Genomic DNA, 27,812 nt, shown 5'->3' on the forward strand with positions numbered 1-27,812 from the left:
ATTGTTATTGACCTCATTCAATCGAATTCAGTAATTTTTACTGAATCCCTTCCATGGATGGTGCTGGACTAGATTACAAGGGTAACAAGGCAGAATTATCTACCCATTACACTGTAAACAATTCCAGGGATTCTCTAATATGAATGTCATGAGTACTTAGCACGGTCCCTGACACAATAGACATTCAGCACACTTTCATTGAATTGAATTAAACTTAAGGCACCGATAGTCTAACATGGGATATAGTAACAGTTAACGATGAAGAATGTGAGAAATATCTTAAGAGCTTTGCAAAGTGCCATGAGAATAAAAAAAGAGAGAGAGGAGAGAGAGATTTTTTTTCTGGCTTAGAATAGAGAACCACTTTAAAGAAGAGGGCAATTGTGCTAGACCTGAACAGCAGAACAGGCTTTCAGTAGGTATACTTGGGGTTAAAGAAAGCCCATTCTAGGCAGAAGAAAAACCTTAAGCAACTTCCTACAAGGTGGAAAACTGCATGGTATGTTTAACAAGTAGTGAGTTACTTATACTTACAGATAAAAGATTGTAGACCTGTACCAATGTGTGTTTGGGATATTACATGATCATATGCATGGGGTAATTTCAGCCTGCAAAGTTTTGGAGGTGTTAAGTCTAAGTCAAATTGAGCCTGGAATGATATATGAAGGAGGATGGACTGCATATCGAGGCTTTAGGTAACTAAATTATTATTACTATTATTATTATTTTTTTTTTTTATTTGAGACCGAGTTTCACTCTTATTACCCAGGCTGGAGTGCAATGGTGTGATCTTGGCTCATGGCAACCTCCACCTTCCGAGTTCAAGTGATTCTCCTGCTTCAGCCTCCCAAGTAGCTCGGATTACAGGTGCGTACCACCACACCCAGCTAATTTTGTATTCTTCGTAGAGATGGGGTTTCTCCATGTTGGTCAGGCTGTTCTCAAACTCCCAACCTCAGGTGATCCACCTGCCGCAGCCTCCCAAAGTGCTGGGATTACAGGCATGAGCCACTGTGCATCTTGCTTCACTTTTAGCAGGAGATGATCAAAACAATGTGATTTGGGTCGAGCTTTAGGAAAATTGTTATGATGGCATCTTATAGAAAGTAAAGGACAGAGAGAAGGGGAAAACACATAGATCCATCAAGAATATATCAAAAAGTCCTTGTAAGAATGATAAACACCTAAACTAGGGCAGGGGCAAAAAAGAGGGATTAGAAGATAAGTTAAAAAGTCATAATTAGAATGGACCATATTCAGCAACCCATTAGATGGAAGAAGAAAACACAAGCAAGGATTCAAAGGTTACTTTTGTTTTTTAGACTTTGGAGTATGGTGGTACCAGAAAGAAGGGAGAATATAGATGTTGGATTAGGAAGATTGAAGATAATGAGTTCACTTTTAAACTGAACAACAAATTACCTCCCATTCAACATAAATAAAACTAGTCAGTGATGGCGAGAAAGTAGACATCTCAACAGGAGCAACTGGTCATGGGCCAATGTCTTCAGAATCAGGAAATGAAAGGACCTGCTAATCCTGCACTGTCCCTACATGAGGGAAGCTACTCTGAGGTTGATTCTACCTGTGAGTGCATGAGTTGCAATTCTATTTCATGATGCAAAGATTACCCCACCTTAAATAAAATGAGCTTTTCAAGTGCACAAACCCATCTAGGAATTGTCATCAAGGGTTGTTCTATATAGGGGATCACATAAGTTACTCATGAATAATGCCTTTGTATCAATGAAGGTTCTTGGGATGGGAGGTATGGTGAGGCGGGCAGGTGTTCTCTTAAGTCATACAAATGAGGCCTCTCCTTAAATTTAAGAGGCTCTCCTTAAATTTTATGCCCTAGGCACCTCATTGCTTCACTTAGTCCCAGTCCTATGGACAGTGTAAAATCTTTTCTAAGACAAAGTAGTAATAAAGCATCTTCATTAAGAAACCATATGTTGTAGTGCAAGGGTTGGCAAACTTTTCCTGTAAAGGACCAGATAGCAAATATTTGAGGCTTTGCAGGCCATATGGTCTCTGCCCCAACTACTCAGTTCTGCCATTAAAGTGGAAAAGTAACCATAGATGATGCATAATGAACAGACATGACTATGTTTCAATCAAATTTTATTAACAAAAATAGGTGACAGGCCACATTTGGCCTTCAGGTCATTGTTTTCCAACCATGCTTTGTAGAAAGAGCTTGCTAGACCTTAGGTTTAAATAACAGATCTACCATTTGCCAAATATGTGGGTTTGGACATACACCTCTGTAAAATATGATCACTATGCCTTCCCTACTGGTGGTGAGAATTAAAGAAAATGGGTGAAAAATGCCTCCTAAATAACAGGCATTCAATAGAGCAATGAGTGGTACTTTTATTCACAAGCCATAAGAAGAAGAATAGCTAACACTTACTAAATGCTTATGAAATGTTAGCTACTGTGTTAAGCACTTTACTAAGATTATTTCATTTAACCTTCCAATAACTCTCTGAATTAGTCACTATTACAGCATTCTTTTCTATTCATGGAGAAACTGAGGCACTGAACGATGCCCAAGAGATGTTTGCCCAGATAGCAAGTGATGTAGCTGGACTTAACCTTAAGTAAGTGAACTGCAGGGGCCTTGATGCTAATCCCTATGCTAGTTAATTAGCTCCACTAATTCAGCCCTAATTGAGGTGCTTAGAATCATCTCAAGTTCTTAAGGACTTTTCATAACTCATCACAGGGTTACACAACTGAAAATAGTTTAATACAAATTTTTTAAATTTACCTTCAGATTAACACTCATGTTATATAATAAAACACTTATTCTAAACTCCCTCCCACTCACCACCCCCAGAAAAGATCTCAACAGTCAAAGGAAACCAAAATATTACTGTGAAAACTAATGCAAACCCATTTCAAAAAATTCATCCCATAATCACTCGAAAAACTTGCAATTTCAAAGCTACATTGCAGAATAGCATACTGGATTAATTATGCCAGACTGCAGCAATAACCTTGAATTAAAGCTGCAACCTTCTATTTTTAAGAAACACTTGCCTTTCTGGTTGATGAAACCTGTCGTCCCATCAGGTAACAGACGTGACCAGGAAAGAGAGAAGCGGTAATGAGTCAATCCAAGCTGTTTGATACATTTCAAATCTTCCTCCCACAGAGTGTAGCTGCCACAAGCTACATCGCCAGTCTGGTTCTTGAAAACTCTCTCTCCTCCCTGATGAGTAAATGTGTCCCAGACACAAGGGCCTTTTCCATCTGCATCCCAGCCTCCTGAGAAAAAGAAGAAAATGAAACAGTTACACTCTTGACATCAAGAGGCATATGTGGAATGTAAATATTTGTCACCAAAAGAACATACCTCATTAACTCAATGTACCATATTTACAACTTTAAAATACGCCTTTAAAATAACATGCATGAGCGGGTTATGTGTTTAGCTGTCCTTGATCCCTGAAGCTGACTGGTGGCAAATGAAAAATTATTGCATAGCACCACTGCATAGCAGGCTTTCATGGTTCATTATCTGAAGATCTCCCAGCTGGTAAACAGAGGCAGGCCCCGGCTTATAAATATCTGAGTTGAAACATCTCCTCCTTGCAAACATTCCCCCCGGCCATGACTGACACGCCTTGTCCTTATACATGACAGGATCTCGGGACTTTATGTATGGCCCTTGATATTTAAACTCTATTCTCCTATTCTCTGACAATGGAGGCTGTGATGGTCCAGTCCATCTCTGGAGGGGAGGGAGCCCTGGTTTCCACCATGGTTGATATGATATTGCTATCTGAAATTCATTCATTCATACCGCCCTTGATTCAGCAAATGCTATATGTCAGGCAGGACACCAAGTCCAGGGAATACCAGAGTGAACTATGTCGTGTCTCCTGTTTGGGGAACTTACATAACAGCCAATGTAAAGGCCCTTTCTTTTTCAGAAACCAGGGAAGGGCATGTATCCAAGTGTGGGCTGCAGTCAGAGGAGGTCTCTTTCTGCTCAACTTTCCTGTAACCCTAAAACTGATCTAAAATATAAAGTCCATTAATTTAATAAAAAGAACATATCCAGTGTGTTTATCATGTTTTATGTATTTAAAACTATGTATAACAATCCATGTATGTTCTGAGCATATACACGTGAGGTAGAAGTACCACATGCCTGGGAATGATCCATTCAGGTGAGTGATCACCTTTGAGGAAAAGAGAAGGAAGTGGAACCAGGGAGGGGTCTACAGGGCCCCCAAATGTATCTCTTATGTTTCATTCATTAAAAAAGGTAGAAGGTATATGATGGGCTGTTTATTACATTTTTCTCAATCCCTTTTTATAAGCCTAATGTATAATATCACAATCCCTTTTTATAAGCCTAATGTATATCTTATAATTATTATGTAAGAAAAGAGGTCACAGCTAGAGTAAAGTAGATGAAAACAATTACAGGAAGGTCCTCCAGGTCCTCATTGAGCATCTACATACTCATATTTTGTGCACAGATCTAAAAGGATACGGTATAGTCTCCAGTTCCAACCTCAGGACAGCAGGAGTGATAAGAAATCATGGACGGCCCCATAAGGATACAGAAGAGACTGCTAAAAGAAGGAGCTCTGACAAAAACAAAAGTGATCATTGATATCAAAGTTGAATACTAAATACCTATACAAAAAAAAGCTATGAATATTCGAAAGTATTTTACTTTGGAGCCATGTAATTATAGAAGCAAATAGTTTTACACATTCCAGTGACTCTCAAGTTATGTCTACATAGGGGGTTTAGAAGGAATGGAGATAAAAGAAGAGTGGTATTCATAGCATGAAATAGGAACAAACGCAAAACTAAAATTTTTGAAGTACGATGCTCATAGTTTTGGATGATTCATTTAATAAATGAAAAAGCTTAATGTCAGCTTAAGCAGTGGTGTATTGGCATATATTTAACTCACTATCTGTTAAAAAATAAGCATGGACCTATATGTATATATGTTTATTATCAATTTTGCTGATATAAAGCATGCATAATACACAATTTACAGATAATAAACTATGCAATTCTCTTTTCTATGAGCTCCATATAACCAACTGATTCTCATAGAATGCCCTTTTAGATTTTTGGCAAAGTCATATTGGTAGCTGTGTTAGCCTGTTCTCACACTGCTATAAAGATACTACCCGAGACTGGGTAATTTATAAACAAAGGAGGTTTAATTCGCTCACAGTTCTGCATGGCGGGGGAGGCCTCAGGAAATTTACAATCATGGGGGAAGAAGAAGCAGGTACTTTCTTCACAAGGTGGCAAAATAAAGAGAAATAGTGAAGGAGGAGTGCTTCCTTTCAAACACTTATAAATCAATCAGATTTCGTGAGAACTCATTCACTATCATGAGAACAATGGGGGAAACCACTCCCATGATCCAATCACCTCCATTCCTTGATGTGTGGGGATTACAGGTCCCTCCCTCAACAAATGGGGATTACAATTCAAGATGAGATTTGGGGGCACACAGAGCCAAACCATATCAGTAGCCAACCTACAGTTGTAATTTGACAAATGTGTGTAGTTATCATATGACTTTTGGTTAATATTTTTGCTTATATTCACAGGCAGAAGGAAAAGAACACAAAAGATGTACCAAAACTTCACTTTTAACCAGTGACATGAGCTACTTCTCTGCTGAATCAGGTAATAGTTTTCAAACACTGGAAGCTCTCCTCAATTTTTGGTGCTACTCACAACACCACAGCCACAAACATAACTTACTTTTAAGTTGAATCTGTATTATTAACATGTTTCCTATCACTTCTTAAGGTCTAGACAACTAACAAAACAATAAATCAAATAATGACTTCTAGTACCAGCCAATTTCTGCAACCATGATATCACTAAAGGCAGAGCTGGAAAAAGACGAGCAGTAGCAGCACACCATATTACAGTGTTTCTCCTGTTGAGATACAAGAGATCTAAATTACCTCAAGACCACAGAAAACAGTGAAATTTGGTAATTAGCTAAGTAATGATTTTAAGTGTTTACTGACTTTGTTTTTGATATACATTATTTACCTGTAAGCTTATATGAATAATTTTTAATAAAGTCCGTGTTAAAGAATCAGCTCACACAAACTCAATAGGCTCTCGTGAGCCAGCACAAGCCAGCTTCACCACATCACTTACAAGTAACTTGAATAAGATCACACCGTTAGTAAGTAACAGTGCTAAGATTTGTATTCAGATCTTAGAAGTCTAAGATTCTGCCATTGACCCATGCTGCTCTTAGTAATAATTACACAGAGTGATGAAGAAAAAGTCAACTGATGACCAAACTACTTCATTAGTCAAGACTAAGAAGTGCAAAACATAATTTATACACTTTGGAAAGTAGTACAACTAACATAACTGAAACAAGGTTTGACAATTTTAACAGGTCAATGTCACTTAGCAGGAACAGGTACTGAGGTGGAGTCGCTCATTCTCCACATGTACTAGCTAGACAAAGCAGAACTAAACAACATTGTTTCTACAAAAAACTAAACTTCAAATTGATAACTAACAATTATAACTGAAATTGGATAAAAATCATATAAAGACCAGTATTTGTTATTACTTTTAACGTAAATATTACTATATGAATGATATTAATAACTCATTTGTCCATTAGAAATTATCTCCCATTGCAATTATGCCCACATTCTAAAAGCATGGTGTCCTTTATGATGACTGCTGTTTCCAGGTGGACTGCATACTCAGAGTCATCCTCCAAGCAATTATGATTGTTGGATTACATGTGGGAAATACATTTTTAAATGCATTGTTAATCTAGCAGAGGTTAGGTGTTCCAAAAACAAAGAGGGAGGGGTAATTCAGAGGCATAAGTGAGTAGAGATGCAGGCTTTTGTACTGGGAGTGTCTGCCAAGTTCAGACCTTCTTAGCTTTTATTTTAATGGCTTGTGGAACAAGGGAGAAAGGAGACAAAGTCTAAGATGCACCAAAGATGAAAAGTATAAATAGGGATGGTCACAAAAAGCTAGTATGCAAGGACTTCATACCCTGCGCAAGAACTAGAGACAAACCCGACCTGCAGAAAGAGAGAACAAAAAAATTAGCTTAATTCAAACTTGGGTGGAGAGGGGAAATTACTCCTCAATATTTGTAAGCACAATTCAGCCATCAAACCATTAAGTGTGAGAATGGGAAAAAGATGTTTTTCAGATATATGAGGTCTCAAAAATTTTCCTCTCTTTGGATAGTACTGGAGGATAAATTTTACTAAAACAATGATATAATCAAGGAAAATAAAGATCTAGGGTCCAGGAAAAAAAGAAATTCAGGAGAAGAAATTGACAAAGAAAATCACTGAGTGATATTTTATTACTCTGTTCTCATGCTGCTAATAAAGGTATAACCTGAGACTGGGTGATGTACAAAGGAAAGAGGTTAAATTGACTCACAATGCCTCAGGGCTGGGGAGGCTTCAGTAAATTCACAATCATGGCAGAAGGGGAAGCAAACATGCCCTTCTTCACATGACAACATCAAGGAGAAGTGCAGAGTGAATTCAGGCAGATGAGTTCACTCATTATCATGAGAACAGCATGGAGGTAACTGCCCCTGTGTTTCAATTACCTCCCACCAGGTCCCTCCCATGACACGTAGGGATTATGGGAACTAGAGTTCAAGATGAGATTTGGGTGGGGACACAGTGAAACCATATTAGATATGGACTAAATTGTGGCACCTCAAAATTTATGTATTAAAGCTTTAACCCCCAATGTGACTGGATTTGGAGATAGGGTCTTGAAGGAGGTAATGATGGTTAAATGAGGTTATAAGGGTGAGGGTCTAATCCAAATGTCTAGTGTCCTTATAAAAAGAGAGAGAGAGATCAGGAATGTATGAACACAGACAAAAGGTATTTTGTTTTGCAAACTCATGCAGGAGTATAAAGGCAAAGGGAAACTTCCAGGATGATAGCTATGCAACAGACACAGGGACTACCCAGTCTGAGCAGGTGACAGGCTGTGAGAGCTACTTCCTCAAGAAGATAATACAAATAGAGTATCTAGTATGTTGTGTTAGTCTGGGTTCTCCAGAAAAGCAAAACCAATAAGGTATAGATATATTTTTATTATAGTAATTGGCTTACTCAATTTTGGAAACCAAGAAGTGCCACAGTCTTCTATCTGCATTCTGGAGAACCAGAAAAGCTGTTAAGCTGGTGGTATAACTGAATCTAAGTCTGAAAGTCCAAGAATCAGGAGTGCCAATGTATGAGGACAAGAAATAAGTGTCCAGCTCAGAGCAACTTTTCCCTTCCTTGCCTTTTGTTCTATTCAAATCAACTGATTAGGTGATGCCCACCCACATTGATGAGAGTGATCTTCTCTACTCAATCTACAAATTCCAGTGCTAATCTATTTCAGAAACACCCTCACAGACACACTTAGAAATAGTATTTTACCTGATAAGTGGGCATCTCATAGCTCAGTAAAGTTGACACATAAAATTAACCATTATGTAAGTTTTATTTAAAAAAATGAATTATCATGGGACTTTCAACAGTCATAAAAGTAGAATAACATGAAACCCATGTACTTGTCACTCATCTGCAGCAGTTTTCAACACTTTGCCAATCTTTTTTGTCTGAATCCACCCAAGCTTCCTCATTCAATCTGTAATCATTTTAATGTGCATCTTGAACTAACAAAAATATTGTTCTAATTGTGGTAAAATACACAACATCAAATTTACCGTCTTAACCTTTTTTTTTTTTTTTTTTTTTGAGACTTGAGTCTCTGTCAGCCTGAAAGTTGAGTGCAGTGGCCGGATTGCAAGCTCCAGCCTCCTGGAAGCTTATTCTCCTGCCTCAGCCTCCGAGTAGTTGGGACTACAGGCGCCCGCCCACCAGCCTGCTATTTTTTGTATTTTAGTAGAGACGGGTTTCACCATGTTAGCCAGGATGGCTCACATCTCCTGACCTCATGATCCGTCTGCCTGCCTCCTGCTGGGATTACAGGCTTTGCTTCATAGTTCTGTGGACATAAATATATATTCATATTTTTTAGCAACCATCAACACTATCGTTTCTCCAGAGTTTTTTAAATATTCAAAACTAAAACACTGCAAAAATTAAACAATTACTCAACATTCCTTCCTCCTCCAAGCCCCTAGTAACCACCATTCTACTTTCTGGTTTTGACTACTCTAGCTACCTCAAATAAGTGAAATTATGCAGTATTTGTCTTTTTGTAACTGATTTATTTTGCACAGCATAATGTCCTCAAGTTTCATTCATGCTGTAGCATGAGTCAGAATTTTCTTTCTTTTTAAGGCTTAGTGAAACTTCATCATACATGTGTACCACATTTCATTGATCCACCATTTGTCAATAGACACTGGGTTATTTCCAGTTTATTCCGAATAATGCTACTATGTACATAACATGCAAATATCTCTTCAAGACTCTGCTTTCAGACCTATTAGGTATATACCCAGAAGTGGAATGGCTAAATCATTTGGTAATTCTCTTTTTAATTTTTTGAAGACCCACCATAGTGTTTTCCATAGCACTTCCACCATTTTACATTCCCACCAACAGGGCACAAGGTGTCCTATTTTTCCACAGTTTAGCTGACACTTGAAATTTTCTGTTTTTTCTTAATAGTAGTCATCATATTATGTATGAAGCAATGTCTCATTGTGGTTTTGATTTGCATTTCCCTGATGACTAGTAGTGATAAGTACATGAAAGATTCCTTACATCACTAATCACTAGGGCTATCTAGTATGCCAGAATGAGAGAAAATGTACACAAATAAAAAATATTAGATTTAATTAGCAATAAACACACAGAAAACAAAATGAACAAATAGAAGACAAGTATTAACTTTGTCTGAAAATGTTGTTCTGGAAAATCAAAATAATAACAGTATACTATGTGGTTCAGGTGTAAATAAGTTTCAGTGGTTACAATGAGGTAAACCCTGACCACTGATCTAAATACAATTAAAATCTGATTATTTGGGGAGGATTATGGTGTTGGAATCTTTCACAGAGTAGTGAAGGTAGGAAGATAGAAGGAAAGAAGACTAACAAAGAGATAATGCTCGTCTTTCACAATGAGAAGTTACCTGATTATGTCTACAGTAGAAAACATCAAGAACTAGTAATACAAGCATGTTAATTTAAAATACAGAAGTCAATGGTAAAAAGATGATTGGAAGAGTTAAAAGAATTTCCCTCTAGAGAAGGAGACATGAAAGTGGCAAGACATTGATGGTTTCAGAAACAATCTTGTTTTGATTCTTTAAGTCATTTTATTATATTAAATTTAGCACGAAAATAAATTAAGAAAATGTATTATTTAAACATTAGAAAAGACAGAATAGTAAAAACATAGTAAATTTGTAGATAATCTAAACAAACTATTAACATATAAAGCAATAATAAAATTTCTATTTTGTGAGAATTAAAAAGAGTAACAAGTAGATAAAACTAAAATGCTATAGCAAAAAAGAAAAACCCTAGAAATCAAATGGTAAAATATCAGAGTTAAAGTGTTCTCAGGCATTTATATTGTTAAGAAGAGGAAAAAAGATATTGATTAACATTTTACTTTGTTACATTTTGTATTTAGGTCAAAATTTATAGTAAAGCACTCTTAGAAATGAAACTTGTGGTTTTTAAAGAAGAGCCAAACACATCTATAGCAAGTTCTGTGCCAGGCCCCATCCTAGCATGTTATACATATTAACTCCTCACAACAACATTATAAAGTAACTGTCATCCTTATCTCCATTTTTAGAAAAAGAAACAGAAATAGGTTAAGTAACTTGCCCAGATTAGTAAATGCTAAAGCTGAGACTCTAACTGAGACAGCTGGATCTCAGAGCTCATACTCCTAACCATCATGATAGTTGGGGAAAACCAAATACATCAAAAAAGAGCAAGAAAATGAAAAAATTAAAAAATACATAGTTAGCAAAAGAAAAAGCATAAAGTCAGATGGCAGGACACAATAAAAATTATCCATTCTAACAATATAAGTCAATGAAGTAAACTTGGTGAAAAAACATACATTGTCAGACTAAATTATTTTTTCAGCTATTAGTGCTTTATTTGCTTTAGTACCATATATAATTTTTTAATTTTTGTTTTTCTTTATTTCTTCTAAAAAAAAGAAAAAATGTGATACATGTGCAGAACATGCAGGTTTGTTACATGGGTATACGTGTGCCATGGTGGTTTGCTACACCTACTGACCTGTCCTCTAAGTTCCCTCCCCTCATCCCCCAACCCCCAACAGGCCCTGGTGTGTGCTGTTCCCCTCTCTGTGTCCATGTGTTCTCATTGTTCAGCTCCCACTTATGAGTGAGAACATGCGGTGTTAGCTAAATTTTTAAAATCCAGTGATATGCTATTTACTATACTCACACTTTTAAAACATGGAGATATAGGAAAATTGAAAGTCAAAATATGATACTCTGCCCCTCCCCCAAATAAAACAGCATTAAAAAAAGACTTAAAAAGCATTACTAGAGAGAACACAGGTCACTACATAATTATAAAACTATTTTAAATGTACATGCACCTAAGAATATGGCTTCAAAATATGTGAAGCAAAAATTGACACAACTAAAAAATGTTGTCAAAGCCACCTCCAAAATGGGAGGATTTAACTAACCCCTTTCTCAGCCACCGAAAAGCGAGAGTCAGACATTAACAGATTTGATCTAATTGATATACATAACATTGCAAAATAACAAATGCTATAATTATGAAGAATACATACTCTTCAAGCAGACAAAAAACACTATAAAAGTTTTGCACAAATTGTTTCATAAATAAACTCTTTGTAAATTTCAAGTTTGGGGAAATACAGATAATGATTTCTGACCAATTAAGTTAGAATTCAATAAATAAAGATAATGAGGAAACCCCAAAAGTTCAGAAATATGAAAATGCACTTATGAAGAACTTAAGGGAAAAAGGAGTAAATAATAGTAGTTACCAAAGAATAAAAATAAAAACTAAATAACACAAAATATTAAAACATTGTGTCATCTGGTTTAAGTGGTACTTAAATAGAAACCCTTAAAAACCAGAAAGCATTAATGTATGTATTAGAAAAGAAGCAAACCTCAAAGTTATGGAGCTGATCACATAAAAGAGGAGGAAGAAGAGGAAAAATAAAAGAAGGAAGAGAAAGATGGTACAGAAAACAGAAGGAGAAACTAAGAAACAGAAAGAAAAAAACTAAGGTAAGATTAGAAATAATAAGATAGAAAAAAAAAAAAAAACCCAGGATAGAGATTAACAGAAGCAAAAGACGATTTTTTTAAAAAGTCTAAGAAAATAGAAAGTCCTCTGAGGTGTATATTTTTTTAAATGAGGAAGTAAAAATAAATGTTAGAAATGCAAAGGGGAACGTAGCTAAAGCTGCAGAGATTAATCTTACAGCATCTATATGTTATTTTAAAAACTTCAGGCCAGGCACGGTGGCTCACACCTGTAATCCCAGCACTTTGGGAGATGGAGGCAGGTGGATCACGAGGTCAGGAGATCAAGACCATCCTGGCTAACATGGTGAAACCCCGTCTCTACTAAAAATACAAAAAAAAAAAAAATTGGCTGGGCGTGGTGGTGGGTGCCTGTAGTCCCAGCAACTCGGGAGGCTGAGGCAGGAGAATGGCGTGAACCTGGGAGGCGGAGCTTGCAGTGAGCCAGGATCGCCCCACTGCACTCCAGCGTGGGTGACTGAGCAAGACTCCATCTCAAAAAAAGAAAAAAAAAAAAACTTTATAAAATACATTTGAAAACTTAGACAGAAATGACAAATTCTAGAAAATTATAACATCAAAATTGGCTCAAATAGAAATGAAAAACTTGAAATTTTGGACAATTTAAGAAATTAAATCAGTAGTTACTAATTATTGGTAGTAAAATCTTCCACAAAGAAAATGTTGGTTTTAACTGTAAAACCAGTTGGTTTTACAACTGATATCCAACAATCATTTAAAAAATGAAGTAACCAAACAATTCTACTCTTGTGCAAATTCTCACAAGAAAATGAAAAAGAAAAAATTATTTTCTTCATTTTATGTGACTAGTATAATCTTGATACCAAACCAGAAAATGATACTACAATAAAGGAAAAGTTATAAGCCAATCTCACTCATGAACACAGTTGCAAACGTGCTAAACAAAACAATGGGTTGCCAAATTGAGCAGGTATAAAAAAGAATGTTTCACAAATCTGAGTTATAGCCCAGGTATGCAAGACTAGTTTATCATTAGAAAATTCATTAATGTAATTAAACACTGATAAATGGATAGAAACCCATGTGGTCATCTCAAGACATACAAATGTTAAAATCATACATGTGTACATGAATCAAAGTGTTAGTAAATTGGAAATAAAAAGCAATCTCCCTATTGTAGGAACTAATAGTTACCAAAAAAACCTACATGCTAAAAAAATTCTTTTTAAGATCAAGAAAAAGTCAAAGATGTCTGCTCTAATTAATTCTCTTCAACATTGCATAAGGTTTGTTAATTAGAGGTACACTGAAATAAAACTAACTAAATAATATAAGCCCTAGAGAGGAAAACAAACAAACAGACAAACAATCACTTGTTAACTGAAAGATTACCTATGTAAAATCTCCAAAAAAATGTAAAGATGAATTATAAGAATAAGGGTTTACATCAATGACCGACTGGATAAAGAAAATATGGTACATGCACACCATGGAATACTATGCAGCCATAAAAAGAAAAGAGAGTTTGTCCTTTACAGAAACATGGATGGGACTGGAAGCCATTATCCTCAGCAAACTAACACAGGAACAGAAAACCAGCGCCACATGTTCTCACTTATAAGTGGGAGCAGAACAATGTGAACATATAGACACAGGGAGGGAAACAACACACACAGGGACCTATCTGGGGCAGGGGATATGAGGGGAGGAAGAGCCATCAGGAAAAATAGCTAATGCATGTGGGGCTTAATACCTAGATGACGGATTGATAGGTGTAGCAAAACACTATGGCACACGTTTACCTAGGTAGCAAACCTGCACATCCTGCCCATGTACCCAGTAACTTAAAATAAAATAAATTAAAATAGAGTAAAATTGATAAAGTTTAGCTCGGTAAACTTGCTTGATAAAAAATTAATAAAGGACAATGCACTCTATACACAGTAACAGTTCTAAAATATAACATTTATATAAATAGCAGCAAAAATACCTAAATGTATATATAATAAAGTATAAGCATGTTGTCTAGAAAATTATAAAATTTTATTGAAAGATAAGAAATGAAGTAAAATTTTCTTTCAAGAATATCTAAATACATGAAGGAATACCATGTTTATGAATACAAAGATTCAATGTCATCCAGATTCTGAATCTCCTAAGAGTGATCTATAAATTCTATGCAATTCCAACCCATCCTAACAGTTTTCCTAAGGAACTTAGTAAGTTGATTTTAAAATTTGTACGAAATATAAATGGGCCAAGAGTATTTAAAATATCTCAAAAAAATATTGTACGAAACTTATCTTAAAATATACTAAGATTTAGCATAAATGTATAATAAGTAGCTTAGTGTGGCACTGGCATAGGCCTACATAAATAGATCAATGGACTTAATAGAGACCCCAGAATAATACCATGCATATATGCAAACTCAATATACAAAAGAGGTGGCATTATAGTCAGTAAAGAGGCACTTTTCAGTAAATAGTGCTGGGAAAGTTGATTTATATATTTTTTAGTGGAAATGGATGCCCACCTCAGGTTTTTGTATTTTTGTAACCTCAGGTTAGAGAATATTTTTGTAACCTCAGGTTAGAGAATAAGATCTTTAAAAGACTCAAAGAGCTTAGACCTAAAGGGGGAGAACTCAGAAATTCAACTACATTAAGAAATAGTATTTACAAAAAGAAATCATTAAGGAAATTAAAATGCAAGGCACAAAGTAAGAGGATATATTTGCTACATATATGACTAATAATAAATTTTTATCTAGAACACATAAAGAACTCTTAAAAATCAATACAAAAGACCTGAATGTCTTCTCCCTGCCGAGATGTAGTAACAGGGTCTAGATTTACTCTCTCACCTAAAACAACTGAAAACCAAACAAAATATAGGACACAGTGAAATTTAAGACATTTGGCCTCAGACAACAAAGAACGGTGATTATCCACAGCCAGGGAACAAATGAGCCCTACAACGGCTCCATCGTGTTACCTTGTGAAGTTTCCAGGACACAGCGCAGAGAGGAGAAACCCAGAGTCTGGCAGACTTCTTAAGCTGAGGAGACAGAGGTGAGGACCCAGGGAGACCTAGATGTCTAGAATTCTCAGGGCACAGCACCAAAGAGGAAAGAGTTCCAAAGAGAGAGAACAAAAACCGTAGAAGGTCGCACCTGAGCATGCAGAATACTGATCCAGGCACATGAGAAGAAACCATCTGGGTTTGATGGAAAAATCACCAAAAGGATTAGAGGTGACAGTACTCAGAACTCACATAAGAGTAGTGCCCTAACAATCCTAAATGTTTATCCACAAAATAACAGAGTTTCAACATACACGCATCAAAAACTTACAGAACTGCAAGAAATCCGCAATTATATTTGAACATTTCCGTTAAAAAGGCCAACGAGACTACAGAAAAATGGATAAAAGGCATGAAGAGTTTCTTCACAGAAGGGAAAACACATGGCTAGTAAACATTTCTTTAAAAAGGTAAGAGAGTGTTAAAAATTTGGAAAATGCAAATGAAAGCCACAATGAGATACCATTCTACACCCACACAGTTGGCACACATTTAAACGTTGGGCAGTATTCAGCGTAGGAGAGGTTGTTGCTCAGCAGGAATGTGTATACGGTGCTGGTGGGAGAACAGTATGGAAACATCTACTAAAATTGAAGAAGCACATATACGAAAACCAGTAATTCACATACCATTGTATACCCTGTTTCTACAATGGACCAGGAGACATGTATATCCATGAATGCAACAGTCAGGGGAAAAAAAGAAGAAGAAGAAGAAAAAAAGAAAATCATTGAAAACAACCCAAATTTCCTTTGTTGGGATGATAAATCAATAAACTATAGCATATTTCTATAACGAAATACTGTACAGGAGTAAGACTGAACTACTTCTCATACAGATCAATGTGCATACATCTCCCAAATATGATATTGAGAGGGAAAAAGTGAGTTGCAAAAAATACACATAATGCATTGCCATTTACATAGTGTCCCAAAGCATGTAAAATTAAATAATAAATTCTCAAGCTATGTATTCTCATGTAGCAAGACCATATAAGCAAAAAATTGATAAATGCAAAATTCACTTTCATGGATACCCCTGGGCAGAGGGCTAGAGAGACAATATTGGAGGAGGTACTGGAAATGTGGTGAGCATGTGAATATCATTTTTAATACTATATACAGACATAAATATTATCTATTGCGTATCTAACAAAATCAATTTTATAATTTCATTGTTCAAGTAAAGGCCATTTATTGAGCACTAGTTTTCTGTCAATGCCACACCAACAGCTTACTTCAACCATCCCATTGTTTCCCTCACTCTAACCCTTCAAAAATGCACTATGATTGTTCCAAATAAGTACAAAGGGAAAGCAAGGCATGTAAATATTGAGTTAATTTCCCGTGATCACATAGCTGATAACCAAACAGCAAAACGTGATACCCTTAGAGTCTTCCCCTTATCAACACCAACAGCTTAACCTCCTTGAAGACTATTACTAATACTTACAACTTAGGTGAGGTCTCATTAAGGGTTTCACAATCTAGTTGATATTCTACAAAGACATTCTTACACTACATTGAGAGTTGTATTAAAACCTGTTCAAAAAAAACACCGTGGGAAAATTAATGAACAGGCACTCAATAATTAATTCTGTTGTTGGGAGTCAGGTATCCTTGCCAAAGAGAAAACATTTTAAGCCAGGGTGTTCAAAGATGAGTAAGAGTTCTCATCAGGGGGAAAGCAAGTGCATAATTCAGTGGCTGTGCTGGGGTGATTGGAGAAAGAAGTCACAGAGATCCAAACCAGACCAGTTAGCTATATTGCAAAATGTTCAGCAAGAAATGATAAGATCCTGTGTTTTATTTTTAGTAATTTGGAAGAAAATAAAATTGTGTTTGAAATTCTCATCCTATTAGAACATAGAAGGGATTTCCACAAAAATGTAAAATACTGATATTTTATCAAATATCAAAGAGTTCCCAGGCTGCAAAGGATTATGAAAGGAGCATAGGCTCTGCAGGCAGGTATAAGTAAGTTTATCTCTTGTCTCTACCCCTTACTATTTACATGACTTCTATGTGTGTAAAGTAGGAAGATACTATCTACTTCATAGGGTTCTAGTAGCCAAAACAAAAATGCTTAGTAGTGTACATGGCTGATATTTAATAATGTGTGCTCAACAAGTATTAGTTCTTTTCTCCTCCCTTAGGCTCAATGCATATGACCGGTTGTTGTTTGTTTCTTTCTTCTCTTTGTGGTATCCCTATTGATGCCAGAATGCACACGTAGAAACCACTCTAACTGTTAATATTTGTATACTTGCCTGTGGTTAAGAGTCAACGTCTTGGCTTACATAACTTGACTTGTAGGGCCCTCAGCTTCCTGATTTAGAAAACATCATTACAAATGGTATCATATCACTCTAACAATTGCCATGACAATGCCTTTGGGAGGTCACAGACCTAACAGACCCCTGCACAAAGGAAATCATGTCAAGTAAGAAATAAATAACTAAGGGGAACAGGGTACGTGTGTATGTGTATCTGTCTGTTTATTCTTCCTTCCAAACCCCAAAATGACATCACCACATGGCGTCCTTTTGGCAGCATTTCTGACTCCCCACCATCATCACATCCTCCTCTGAACACCCACTCTGCAAATAGCACATAGTGCTAGAGTCTTTTTTTTTTTTTTAAGATGGAATCTCACTCTTTCACCCAGGCTGGAACGCAGTGGCACGATCTCGGTTCACTGCAACCTCTGCCTCCCAGGTTCAAGCGATTCTCCTGCCTCAGTCTCCTGAGTAGCTGGGCTTACAGGCACATGCCACCACACCCGGGTAATTTTTGGATTTTTGGTAGAGACGGGGTTTCACCATGTTGGTCAGGCTGGTCTCAAATTCCTGACCTTGTGATCCACCTGCCTTGCCCTCCCAAAGTTCTGGGATTACAGGCGTGAGCCAACGCGCCTGGCCGAGTCATTTTAAAAGCATTTTTCTTTGGCCTCCTTTACTCTGAGCTCTGTCAAGGTAGGGTCGAAGTTTTACTGACCTGTCTGTGTCCCTCCAATAGTAAGAATCATGTATTAAAATATGCTCAGTAAAATGTTTTTTGTGTGGTGTGCTTCACATAAAATAGGAATATTGGCGTTTACTGTCTCACTGCTTCACAGACATGTGCAGAAGTTATCTTCACCGTGCTTGTAAGTAATTGAAAATTCTTTATTTGAAAGGTAAAATGTGACTACAAGTCCAAGTAAATGCGCGTATACGTTGTGAGCTGGTGTTCTTTCAGAAGAAACCTTTGTTTATTTTTACAATTAACATTCATTAAGTGTATTATGCGTAAGTACGGTATGGAAAGCTTTGAGGCTGTGGTAAGCAAAGATGCCTTTATCTAGAAGCAGTACTCTGTGCCCTAAACTAATCCTGACAGGACAAGAGCCCCCGAAGCCACAAGGGAAACCACCACACCACACGGAAACACATTTTATTATTATTATTGTTATATCACAGGAGGATGGAAGTTTCCAGAAGGATTCCTCCAAGGAAAGAAAAAGAAACTGAGAAAGTATCTGAGGTGTTTGAGTAAATCAACACACAATTTACATTTCTGGCAGACAGTGGGCAAAAAAGTTAAGAAAAGGATCAAATAGAAAAACAACAACAAAATCAAAGGCAATTATTAACTCAGACCAAACAAAAACTCTGCCGAAAAAAATTAGTCTTAGGACATTAGTGGCTCAGTTGTGCACAATATTTACATTAAAAATGATGTAAGAACTGAGTCACCATTTAAACAAAATGTGTTAAATAACCAAATTAGAAAAATGGAGAAGGGAAAGTTTACTTTGTATAATGTTGTATTCAGACTAGAGAAAGAAAAAAAATCATCGTATATAATAGGAAGTCAGTATGTCATGTTTTCAACTAGAAAAATCAAATAACTATGCATGTATTTACATAGACGTAAATACAATTAAAAGTGTTGGCATTCAAGAGCATAAGAAGTAGAGTGATAAAAAAGATTATTCTTTGCTATTGGGTGGTATGACTCTCAATGTTCTACTCCAGTTTTTAAACCATGCACATATATTACAGAGACAAAACTAAACATTCAGTTAGAAAAATAAAGAGAACCACAAGAGAAGAGGACTCATAGACTTTTAGATCCCAAAGTAGTGGGCACCTATTTGCAGATCAGAGTAGTATGACATCCCTTGGAGCCATGTGGAAAGGAACAAGCGTTGTTTGGTTGTCCCAGTGACTGGGATGCTACTGTTATTTAGGGGCACAGCCAATAATAAAGTGGAGAGCAGCCAACACAAACAAGAAATGGCCATGTTGAATGTCAAAAGCACCTCTCCTAGGAAACACTGCACTAGATGGGAAAAAGAGTAAAGCAAAACATAATGATGGGGGGAAAGGCAGAAGAGGAGAAAGAAAATACAAAAGGAAACTATAGCATTAGAAAATATACCATAATAATATGGCCAAAAGAAGTTGAAACATATTGGTAAGCACAAAAATTACCAATTCATTAAATATTCCTTTTTGAACATAGGTAAGGGTTAAGAGAAAAAAATATTTACCATGCAAATTTTTTTAAAGTACATTTAGCAATATTGATAATATTTTAAATTAACACAATTAGAAAGCATTGAATTGAATGAATAGTAGTATTTTCATATTAAAAGTTACAATGTACTAAAACTGTATAGTAATAACTTTTATGCATCTAACAATTGAGTTTTGAAATCTACAGGTCAAAACCTCCCTAGATGCAGGAATATGTTGAAAACTCCACTAACACAATGAGAGACTCAGAAATTGACAAGGAGAAAGAGAATTTGATTAAAATAGTTTGTAAAGTTATTCTCTATGGTATACACATACATGTATATGTGTCTATGTATATTTATATGTGTATGTATGTGTATACTTACAAATGATATATACCCACACGTATGAAAGAATGAGAGAGGAATTCATACTCAACAACAATAAAATTATTTTCAAACACCTATATATAATTCATACAGGCTACACACACGTGTATATATGTCTATGTATATTTATATGTGTATATATGCATATACACATATACAAATGACACATACACATATGAAAGAATGAGAGAGACAGAAATCCATACTCAACAACAACAAAATTAATTATAAAATTGTATGGTACACACATATGTGTATATATGTCTATGTATGTTTATATGTGTATGTATGCGTATACACACATACAAATGATACATACATATGAAAGAATGAGACAGGCAGAAATTCATACTCAACAATAACAATAAAATTACTTTCAAGCACCCATATATAATTCATACAGACCACATTATCTGACAACCAATCAGAAAAGAGGGAACAAAAGAAGGGAAGGAAGGAGAAACAAAAGAAAAGTAGGAAGAAGGAGAGAAGGGAGAGAGGGAGGAAAGGAGAAAGGAGGAAGAAAGATTAACAAAGAAATAAGTCTACGTAATCCCGGCACTTTGGGAGGCCGAGGCGGGCAGATCACGAGGTCAGGAGATGGAGACCATTCTGGCTAACGCGGTGAAACCCGTCTCTCCTAAAAACACACGCAAAAAAATTAGCCGGGCGTGGTGGCAGGCGCCTGTAGTCCCAGCCACTCAGGAGGCTGAGGCAGGAGAATGGTGTGAACCCGGGAGGCGGAGGTTGCAGTGAGCCAAGATCACACCACTGCACTCCAGCGTGGGCGACAGAGCGAGATTCTGTCCCAAAAAATAAAAAAATAAAAACTAAATAAACATACCACCTTCTCCAATCTATGTGCTTGGAATTTTTTTAAATTCTAACTAAATCTTAGATTAAGCAGGAAATAAAAGCAGAGTAATTTTAAGGAAAAAATGTGTTACTAACATTACTTTAAGAAAAGAAACATCTTTAATGCAGCCAAATGCTTCAAAATGGACTTTCCCAAATTGGAGAGTTTACTGTCCAGATTTTCAGAAATTTCTACCTTAGAAAACAGATAAGAGTTTGATTAGGCATATTGTGCTTGTGCAGTCATCTCATTCACAAAGACACAGTGAACCCTAAAATCAACTCAGCATTTCAAGAATCTTTACACCAGGAATGGTCCTAGACAAATGAAACAACTCAAGATTTCTCTGCTAAGAAATAAAGCTCCCCTGTCCTCCTAAAATCAGTAACTCTAGGACTTGAGAAGTAAATTACATTCCCAGGATAAAAGACTCAAGCTTAGTCATACTTGCTTTTACCTCACTGTGGAACTTAACATATGGAAGGAGCTGGAATTCAGTTTTGTCACTAAGTTTAATTATTTCTTCAAAGTATGGGTGACTGGGTGACTGTCTGTGAAATTAGACAACTTACATAGTTACTTCATGAGATATAAGTGTCCAAACTCATCTTAAATATTTTGAGTATTGACTTGATGGACTAACTATTCGTTTAAGATTGGCCTTTGCCTGTCCTGCCTACCAGGACATTCCCTCGCACCACCCTCACTAACACACACACACACACACACACACATCATATTCCCTCTGTAGACATAGCTACAACCTGTTTGTTTTTAAAAAGGATCACTAAAACTGACCAAACTGAAATAAATATTTATTAATCTAAAGCATTATCTAAATAACTGGTTTCCTGACATTAAAAGAAGTATAGACTAGATGACTGAATGACTTTACTCTCTTTCTCTCTCTTTTCCTCTCTCTCTCTCTCTTCCTCTCTCTTTCTTTCCTCCATTTTACTCACTTAAATACTTAACAGTATTTAAGCAAGACTCTGAAATGAGATTTTGAAACCTGAGTTGAGATAAATCAAAACAACTCTAAGATGAATAATACTAAGGAATACTAAATACATAAACTAGAGGCATAGATATAACTAGTACAACATACATGTAACCGATGACAAAATAGAATGTCAACTACAGCACCAAGATAACAATTAGTGTTTTGGGTGCTGGTCTAAGCTGCAAACACAAATGCATTTTCCCCAAACAGAGGTCACAACACCTGACTTTCTCACCCACATCAGGGGTGGAGATTAATAAGGATTTTCCAGAGATATTTTCCTTGAACAGAACTGTCCATGTAATGTGAGTTTCATGCCTCAAAGAAAATGGGAGGATGATTACTTTCCTTTCGCTTCAACCTAAAAGAGGACATTTGCTATGGACCGAATAGTGTTCCCCCAAAATTCATATGTTGAATTTCTAACCTACAATACCTTAGAATATGACTATATTTGGAGATAAGGCTTTTAGAGAGGGAACTAAGTTTAAAGGAGACCACTAGGATGGGGCCCTAATCAAATATGAGTGGTGTACGTATAAGAAGAGGAAGAGACAGCAGAGATGCAGGCATTGGACAAAGGCCATGTGAGGACAGCGAGAAGGTGGACATCTGCCAGCCACGGAGACAGGCCTTCTGAGAAAACAAGCCTGCTAGCACCGTAGTCTTGGACTTCCAGCCTCCAGAACTGTAAGAAAATAAATTTCGGTTGCTTAAGCTTCCCAGTCCGTCGTATTTTGCTAGAGCAGCCCTAGAAGACTAATTCAGCACTCAAATGAACTACGCAAACGTCATGGTATGTGTTCCTTCAGTTAAAGGAATATGATGAAATGGAGTCTTAACTTCTACTAAATGAATCAAGAACCCAAGAAGAGAACAAGAGGAAAGAAACAAAAAAGAGGAAAGGAAGAAGAAGCAAAGGAAAACTGAAGCTGGGTGAGGATCCTCCTGCAGTCCTAGACACTGAGAAAAGGATGCGCTTGTTTCCCCGGACAAGACACAGCACAGATGAGGAAGCAAGCACAGTGATGCCTTAGCACCTCTCCAAGGAGGCCTGCAAAGGCAGAGTTTGTATTCATGTCTTAACGCTGCTGTAAAAAATCACTACACACTTGGTGACTATAGACAATTCAAATGCGTTCTTTCACAGTTGTAGAGCCCAGAAGTCTGAAATCAGGATGTTGGCGGGGTTGGATCCTTCTGCAGTCACTGAAGTAAGAATTTATCCCATGACTCTATTCCATCTGCTGCTGCAATTCTTGGCATTTCTTGGCTACTTGATGCGTCACTCCATTCTCTGCTGTTATCTTCTGATGTCCTTCCCCCTTGTGTCTCTGTGTCTTCTTTTTTTCTTTGTCTCATAAGGGACACTTATTGAATTTAGGGCTCCTTCTAAATCTAGGGTAATTTCATCTCGAGATCTTTATCTTAATTATATCTGCAAAAATCCTATTTCCAAAGAAGGACACGTTCATGGAGACCAAGGGTTAAGACAGACATATCTTCTGGGGGTCGCTGTTCAAACCACTACAGACCTCAACAAATGGAAGCTAGGGTAAATGGCTAGATGCCCACAGGACAGAGAAAGTGAGTGAACTAAAGAACACAGCATTACCTGCATCTAAGATACTAGAGTACTTCTCAGCAGTGGGCCACACAAATGTCTGTAAGAAAAAGAATCAACTCTAGTCACGCGTGGTGGCTCACACGTGTAATCCCAGCACTTTGGGTGCCCGAGGTGGACAGATCACTTGAGGTCGGGAGTTCAAGACCAGCCTGGCCAACATGGAGAAACCCCGTCTCTACTAAAACTATAAAATTAGCCAGGCTGGTGGTACATGCCTGTAGTCCCAGTTACTCGGGAGGCTGAGGCAGTAGAATCGCTTGAACCCAGGAGGCAGAGGTTACAGTGAGCCAAGATCACGCCATTGCACTCCAGCCTGGGCAAAAAGAGCAACACTCCATCTCAAAAAAAAAAAAAAAAGAAAGAAAGAAAGAAAGAAAAGAAAAAGAATCAACTCTAAATATCTACCGAAATCAGAGCGTGTAATGCCACCTTAAGAACTTTCCATTTTGTTACCTCTCTGGCAACTAGGTCAGAAACCATGGTAAACAGGCAGAAATAAGAGGGGGCAGAGAAAGAACCACGGCCTGGCTCCCTCTTCCAATAGAGCTAAGAAAGACTTAATTCTAAATTCAATTTGGAATTTTAACTACTTCATAGTCAGACTATTATAAGCATCAAAATGAGACGGTATTTTGCAACTTAAAGTGTCCATATGCATCAGCCAAGGTCCCAGCAGGAAACAGACAGCACTCAGACTGGGTCATTGAGGAAAGCTTAAAAAAAACACTGTTCACGATGGTGTGAGCAGGGTTCAAGGAAAACAACAAGGGATGGTGTAGTACCTCAGGGCTTGCAACAGCGGAAGTCATTGCTGCCCATGAAGGGGCTGGGGTAGAATTGATTTCCAAAACCTGCAGAGAGTAGCAGTTTGCCAAAGGCTGCCTACCAGGAGAGGAGGCCTTAGTTGGAGGGACACAGTCAACCCACTGCAGTCCAGCAGGAAGGAAACCAGCAGGGTAAGACTTTGATTTCTTTCTCCTCCCATTTACCTTCCTATCTCTTGCTAATGTTTCCCATTGATGAAGTCCAAATGGAAGACAAAGGGCAATGGAACCCACTGATGCTAACCCACATGAGTCAGCCCAGAGCAAGGAAAAGTAGAGAATGGATATGGATAGGCAAATAGAAAATATCCAGTACAAAATACAATTTAACATGACCAGAGAAATAGAACCTACCTCCATTTTCTTCTAAATGGAAGGGAAGAGTTATCCCCACTAAGCAAGTGTAAAGGGATATTGGGAAACAGAAACATAGTTCCTTTTATAAGTGTTTCCTAAAAGTCTCATTTGTTGGCTGAACCGGTATAATACATAACAGAATGTGATTATAATTTGACTACTGACCTGGTAATTTAGAGAAGTGATAAATTCTTACAGGAATATATCCGTCTTGGTTCTGGGACTTGTTCTTCTGGGCTCCAGCCTTGCACTGGTGTTTATTTTTTTATGATCTTTTGCTACAAAGACTTCTCAAACTCCCTCTTCATTTATTTTCGTTCTGTTTGAGACAGGCGGCTTTTGTCATAGCTGCCTTTGCCTCTGCTGTTCTACAGCAATTATTCTTTTATCTTTCAATTAAGCCTCTTTGCATTCAGTCTTTTATGCATTGAATCATGCTATCTAGTGAAAGACACTGTGCTCTGTCTTTGCAACAAAACCTCGACTCTTCTTTCCATCCATCAGAGCATTGCTTCGCTCTATGTTGGTTTCAGCTTCTGATTGTCACTCTGGTAATCTGAGCTCCATTTGGAAGGATGGAATGGTATAATAGAAAAAAAACATCATGATAGTAATAGTAGCTATCATTTATTGAGCCCTTATAATGGGGTAAGCACTTTGCTAAGCACTTTACTTGCTTCATAACTACTCAGGTTCCCTCCCTTCCATTTAAATATAAGGAATCTGAAGTTTCCTTGAGTTCAAGGATTTAGAGAAGGTCATAGATCTAGCAGTTGGCAGAACTAAAATTGTAAGTCAGATGTGACTGAACAAAGTCTGTGCTCTCCAGCCTTTCAATCAATATTTTCTATACGTTAATTTACCTCTGTAGCTTACTATCTCTGTGACCTTAGGAAATTCACTCAACCTCTCTGTGCCTCAGCCTCCTCATATGGAAAACGAGAAGGAGAATAACACCTGGTCTTCCTGTTTGGCGAAGTTATTGAGAAAATTTATTGAATTTAAAACTGACTTACTGGGAGGCAGTATATAAATGTTATTGTTAATTAACAGTTTTTATATGTACTACACTAGGCCATATTTGCTCATGGGCTTCCTCCCCTTAGAATAGATCTCAGAGTAACTAGTCCTTGAGGGAACCCACCCTTATCTCTCTAGCCTACTGAAGACTGCAGTCCTGTTTTCTTTTCTAGACTAGCTGGTGGCCTGGGTGCAATGCCTCGCCAGCCCAGTGATCTCTCAGACCCGTGGGTGTGCCCGCTGAATCTTGCCCATACGTTTCTGTGTTTCTTCTGATGCGTGTAGTCTGTCATGGCTCTGAGCTCTAAGAACCTTGAGAAGGACATTCATCCTGTTCCAGAGCTTTTGGACAGGAGAGAATGGCTCCTGTATAAAAATGTACTGCAAAATCTGTCCCCAAGGGCAGCCAGTATTTTTCTCAGTAGACGTCTTTTTCTGTTTCTCTTTTTTTAAAAAAATATTAAATTGTCTTATTACATAACTGTAGGACAAGAGTTCAAACATTCATGTTTAAAATGCAAAAGGTGCCCTACATTCAAACCTCTGTTGCCCAGAAGAAGCACCCTTTGCAACACTTAAATCCTTTAACTCTTTCATCCCTGTGCTATATGACCATTACAAAGTTCTATTGATCTGTAACTTCTTGGTGACATCATCTGAAACATAAAATACCCCAAGAAATCTCAACTCCTAGGAATCCACCTGGCTTGATTCCAAAAGCACAAGAATTCAAGAATTTTATAAGCACTAACTCAATTTTCACTATTTTCTGATCATTCAAAAGTCAAAGATTTTCTTTGTACAAACAATTAAGCATAAAAATTGACTCCCCGAATCTATTCTACGAATTAGGCATGGTAGATTGATTCTGTTTGTCAGTTAGATATGAACATCTTATTTAAAATAATTCCATTTTGACATATGTTTTCTAGAATACACATGTAAATTTTACAATCATGGAAATGGGCTAATTCTGTCCTCTTTTGACTAATGAATATCACAGGCATTAGGAGCAATTGTATCTTTTATCATTTCAACTAATATTTATGAAGCACTACAGTGCTGCAGATACTGAGGCATAATTCTGAGGTTTAAATCCTAGTTTCTATTTCTCAAGAGAAGAAAGAAGGGCTGGGAGCAGGTAGATTGGAGAAACTGTACATGAAGAGATACGGGTTATACCCTGATATTAGCACCTGAAAAAATTATTCTAAACCCATCAACTAATGAGGCAAGAATTCCTGACTTGCCTAAGCAGGAATGTGGGTTTGTGGAGTTTTTTCTGTAATTCTAAAAACATTTTTACATCTTCCACTTACTAATTCACCCTGGACAACTTTACTTCTTTGAGTCCGTGTCCTCCTCTATAAAAAGAGAATAATTGTCTCCACCTTGCAAGGTTTTTGTAAGGACGTGTGTGCAATGTCCAGCATAGTGACTGGCAAGTAAGAGTTACTTTTTATTAAAGGCAGCTATTGTTGTTATTATTATTCTCATCATTACCATGATGGTGAGCTTTTTCTACATGCGATTTTTATGTTTTCAAATATCTCATTAAACTTGCAGTATATTTCGATCCATGTGATAGATCCAAATGTATTTAATGATAGGCTATGTCACAAGGCAACTGTGGTATAGTTTTTGTCTTTTAGAAGAATGCTGTTCAGAATCAATGTATCATAGAAATTAAAAGCCCAACATGAGGCATTATTGTGTCATAGTCCATTGCTTGAGAACAGAGCCATCCATTCTCCACCGACAGGTCTGCGCTTGATACAGACGGGTTGCACTAGATTTGTATGTGCTATAAGTTTTTTTATACTTGAAATGGTTAATTAGAAGAGGTAGGGGAATCTGAAATGTCACAGCAAGTTCCTCTTGGCCCACTGTCAC

At 37.1% G+C, this 27,812-nt stretch overlaps 1 protein-coding gene across 2 annotated transcripts in view; it reads right to left on the reverse strand.

Annotated features, from left to right (window-relative positions):
• The window catches only part of LOC101006170 (cytosolic beta-glucosidase), a 125,617-nt gene that overhangs the window by 77,630 nt on the left and 20,175 nt on the right, over positions 1-27,812 (reverse strand). For both annotated transcript variants that reach the window (XM_031664691.1, XM_031664690.1), the window contains exon 2: positions 3,049-3,276. In XM_031664691.1, coding sequence (XP_031520551.1) covers positions 3,049-3,276 — 228 coding nt within the window. The remainder of the gene's footprint in view (positions 1-3,048; positions 3,277-27,812) is intronic.

This window comes from Papio anubis, chromosome 3, assembly GCF_008728515.1.
Source record: "Papio anubis isolate 15944 chromosome 3, Panubis1.0, whole genome shotgun sequence".
NCBI classification, from domain to species: Eukaryota; Metazoa; Chordata; class Mammalia; order Primates; family Cercopithecidae; genus Papio; species Papio anubis.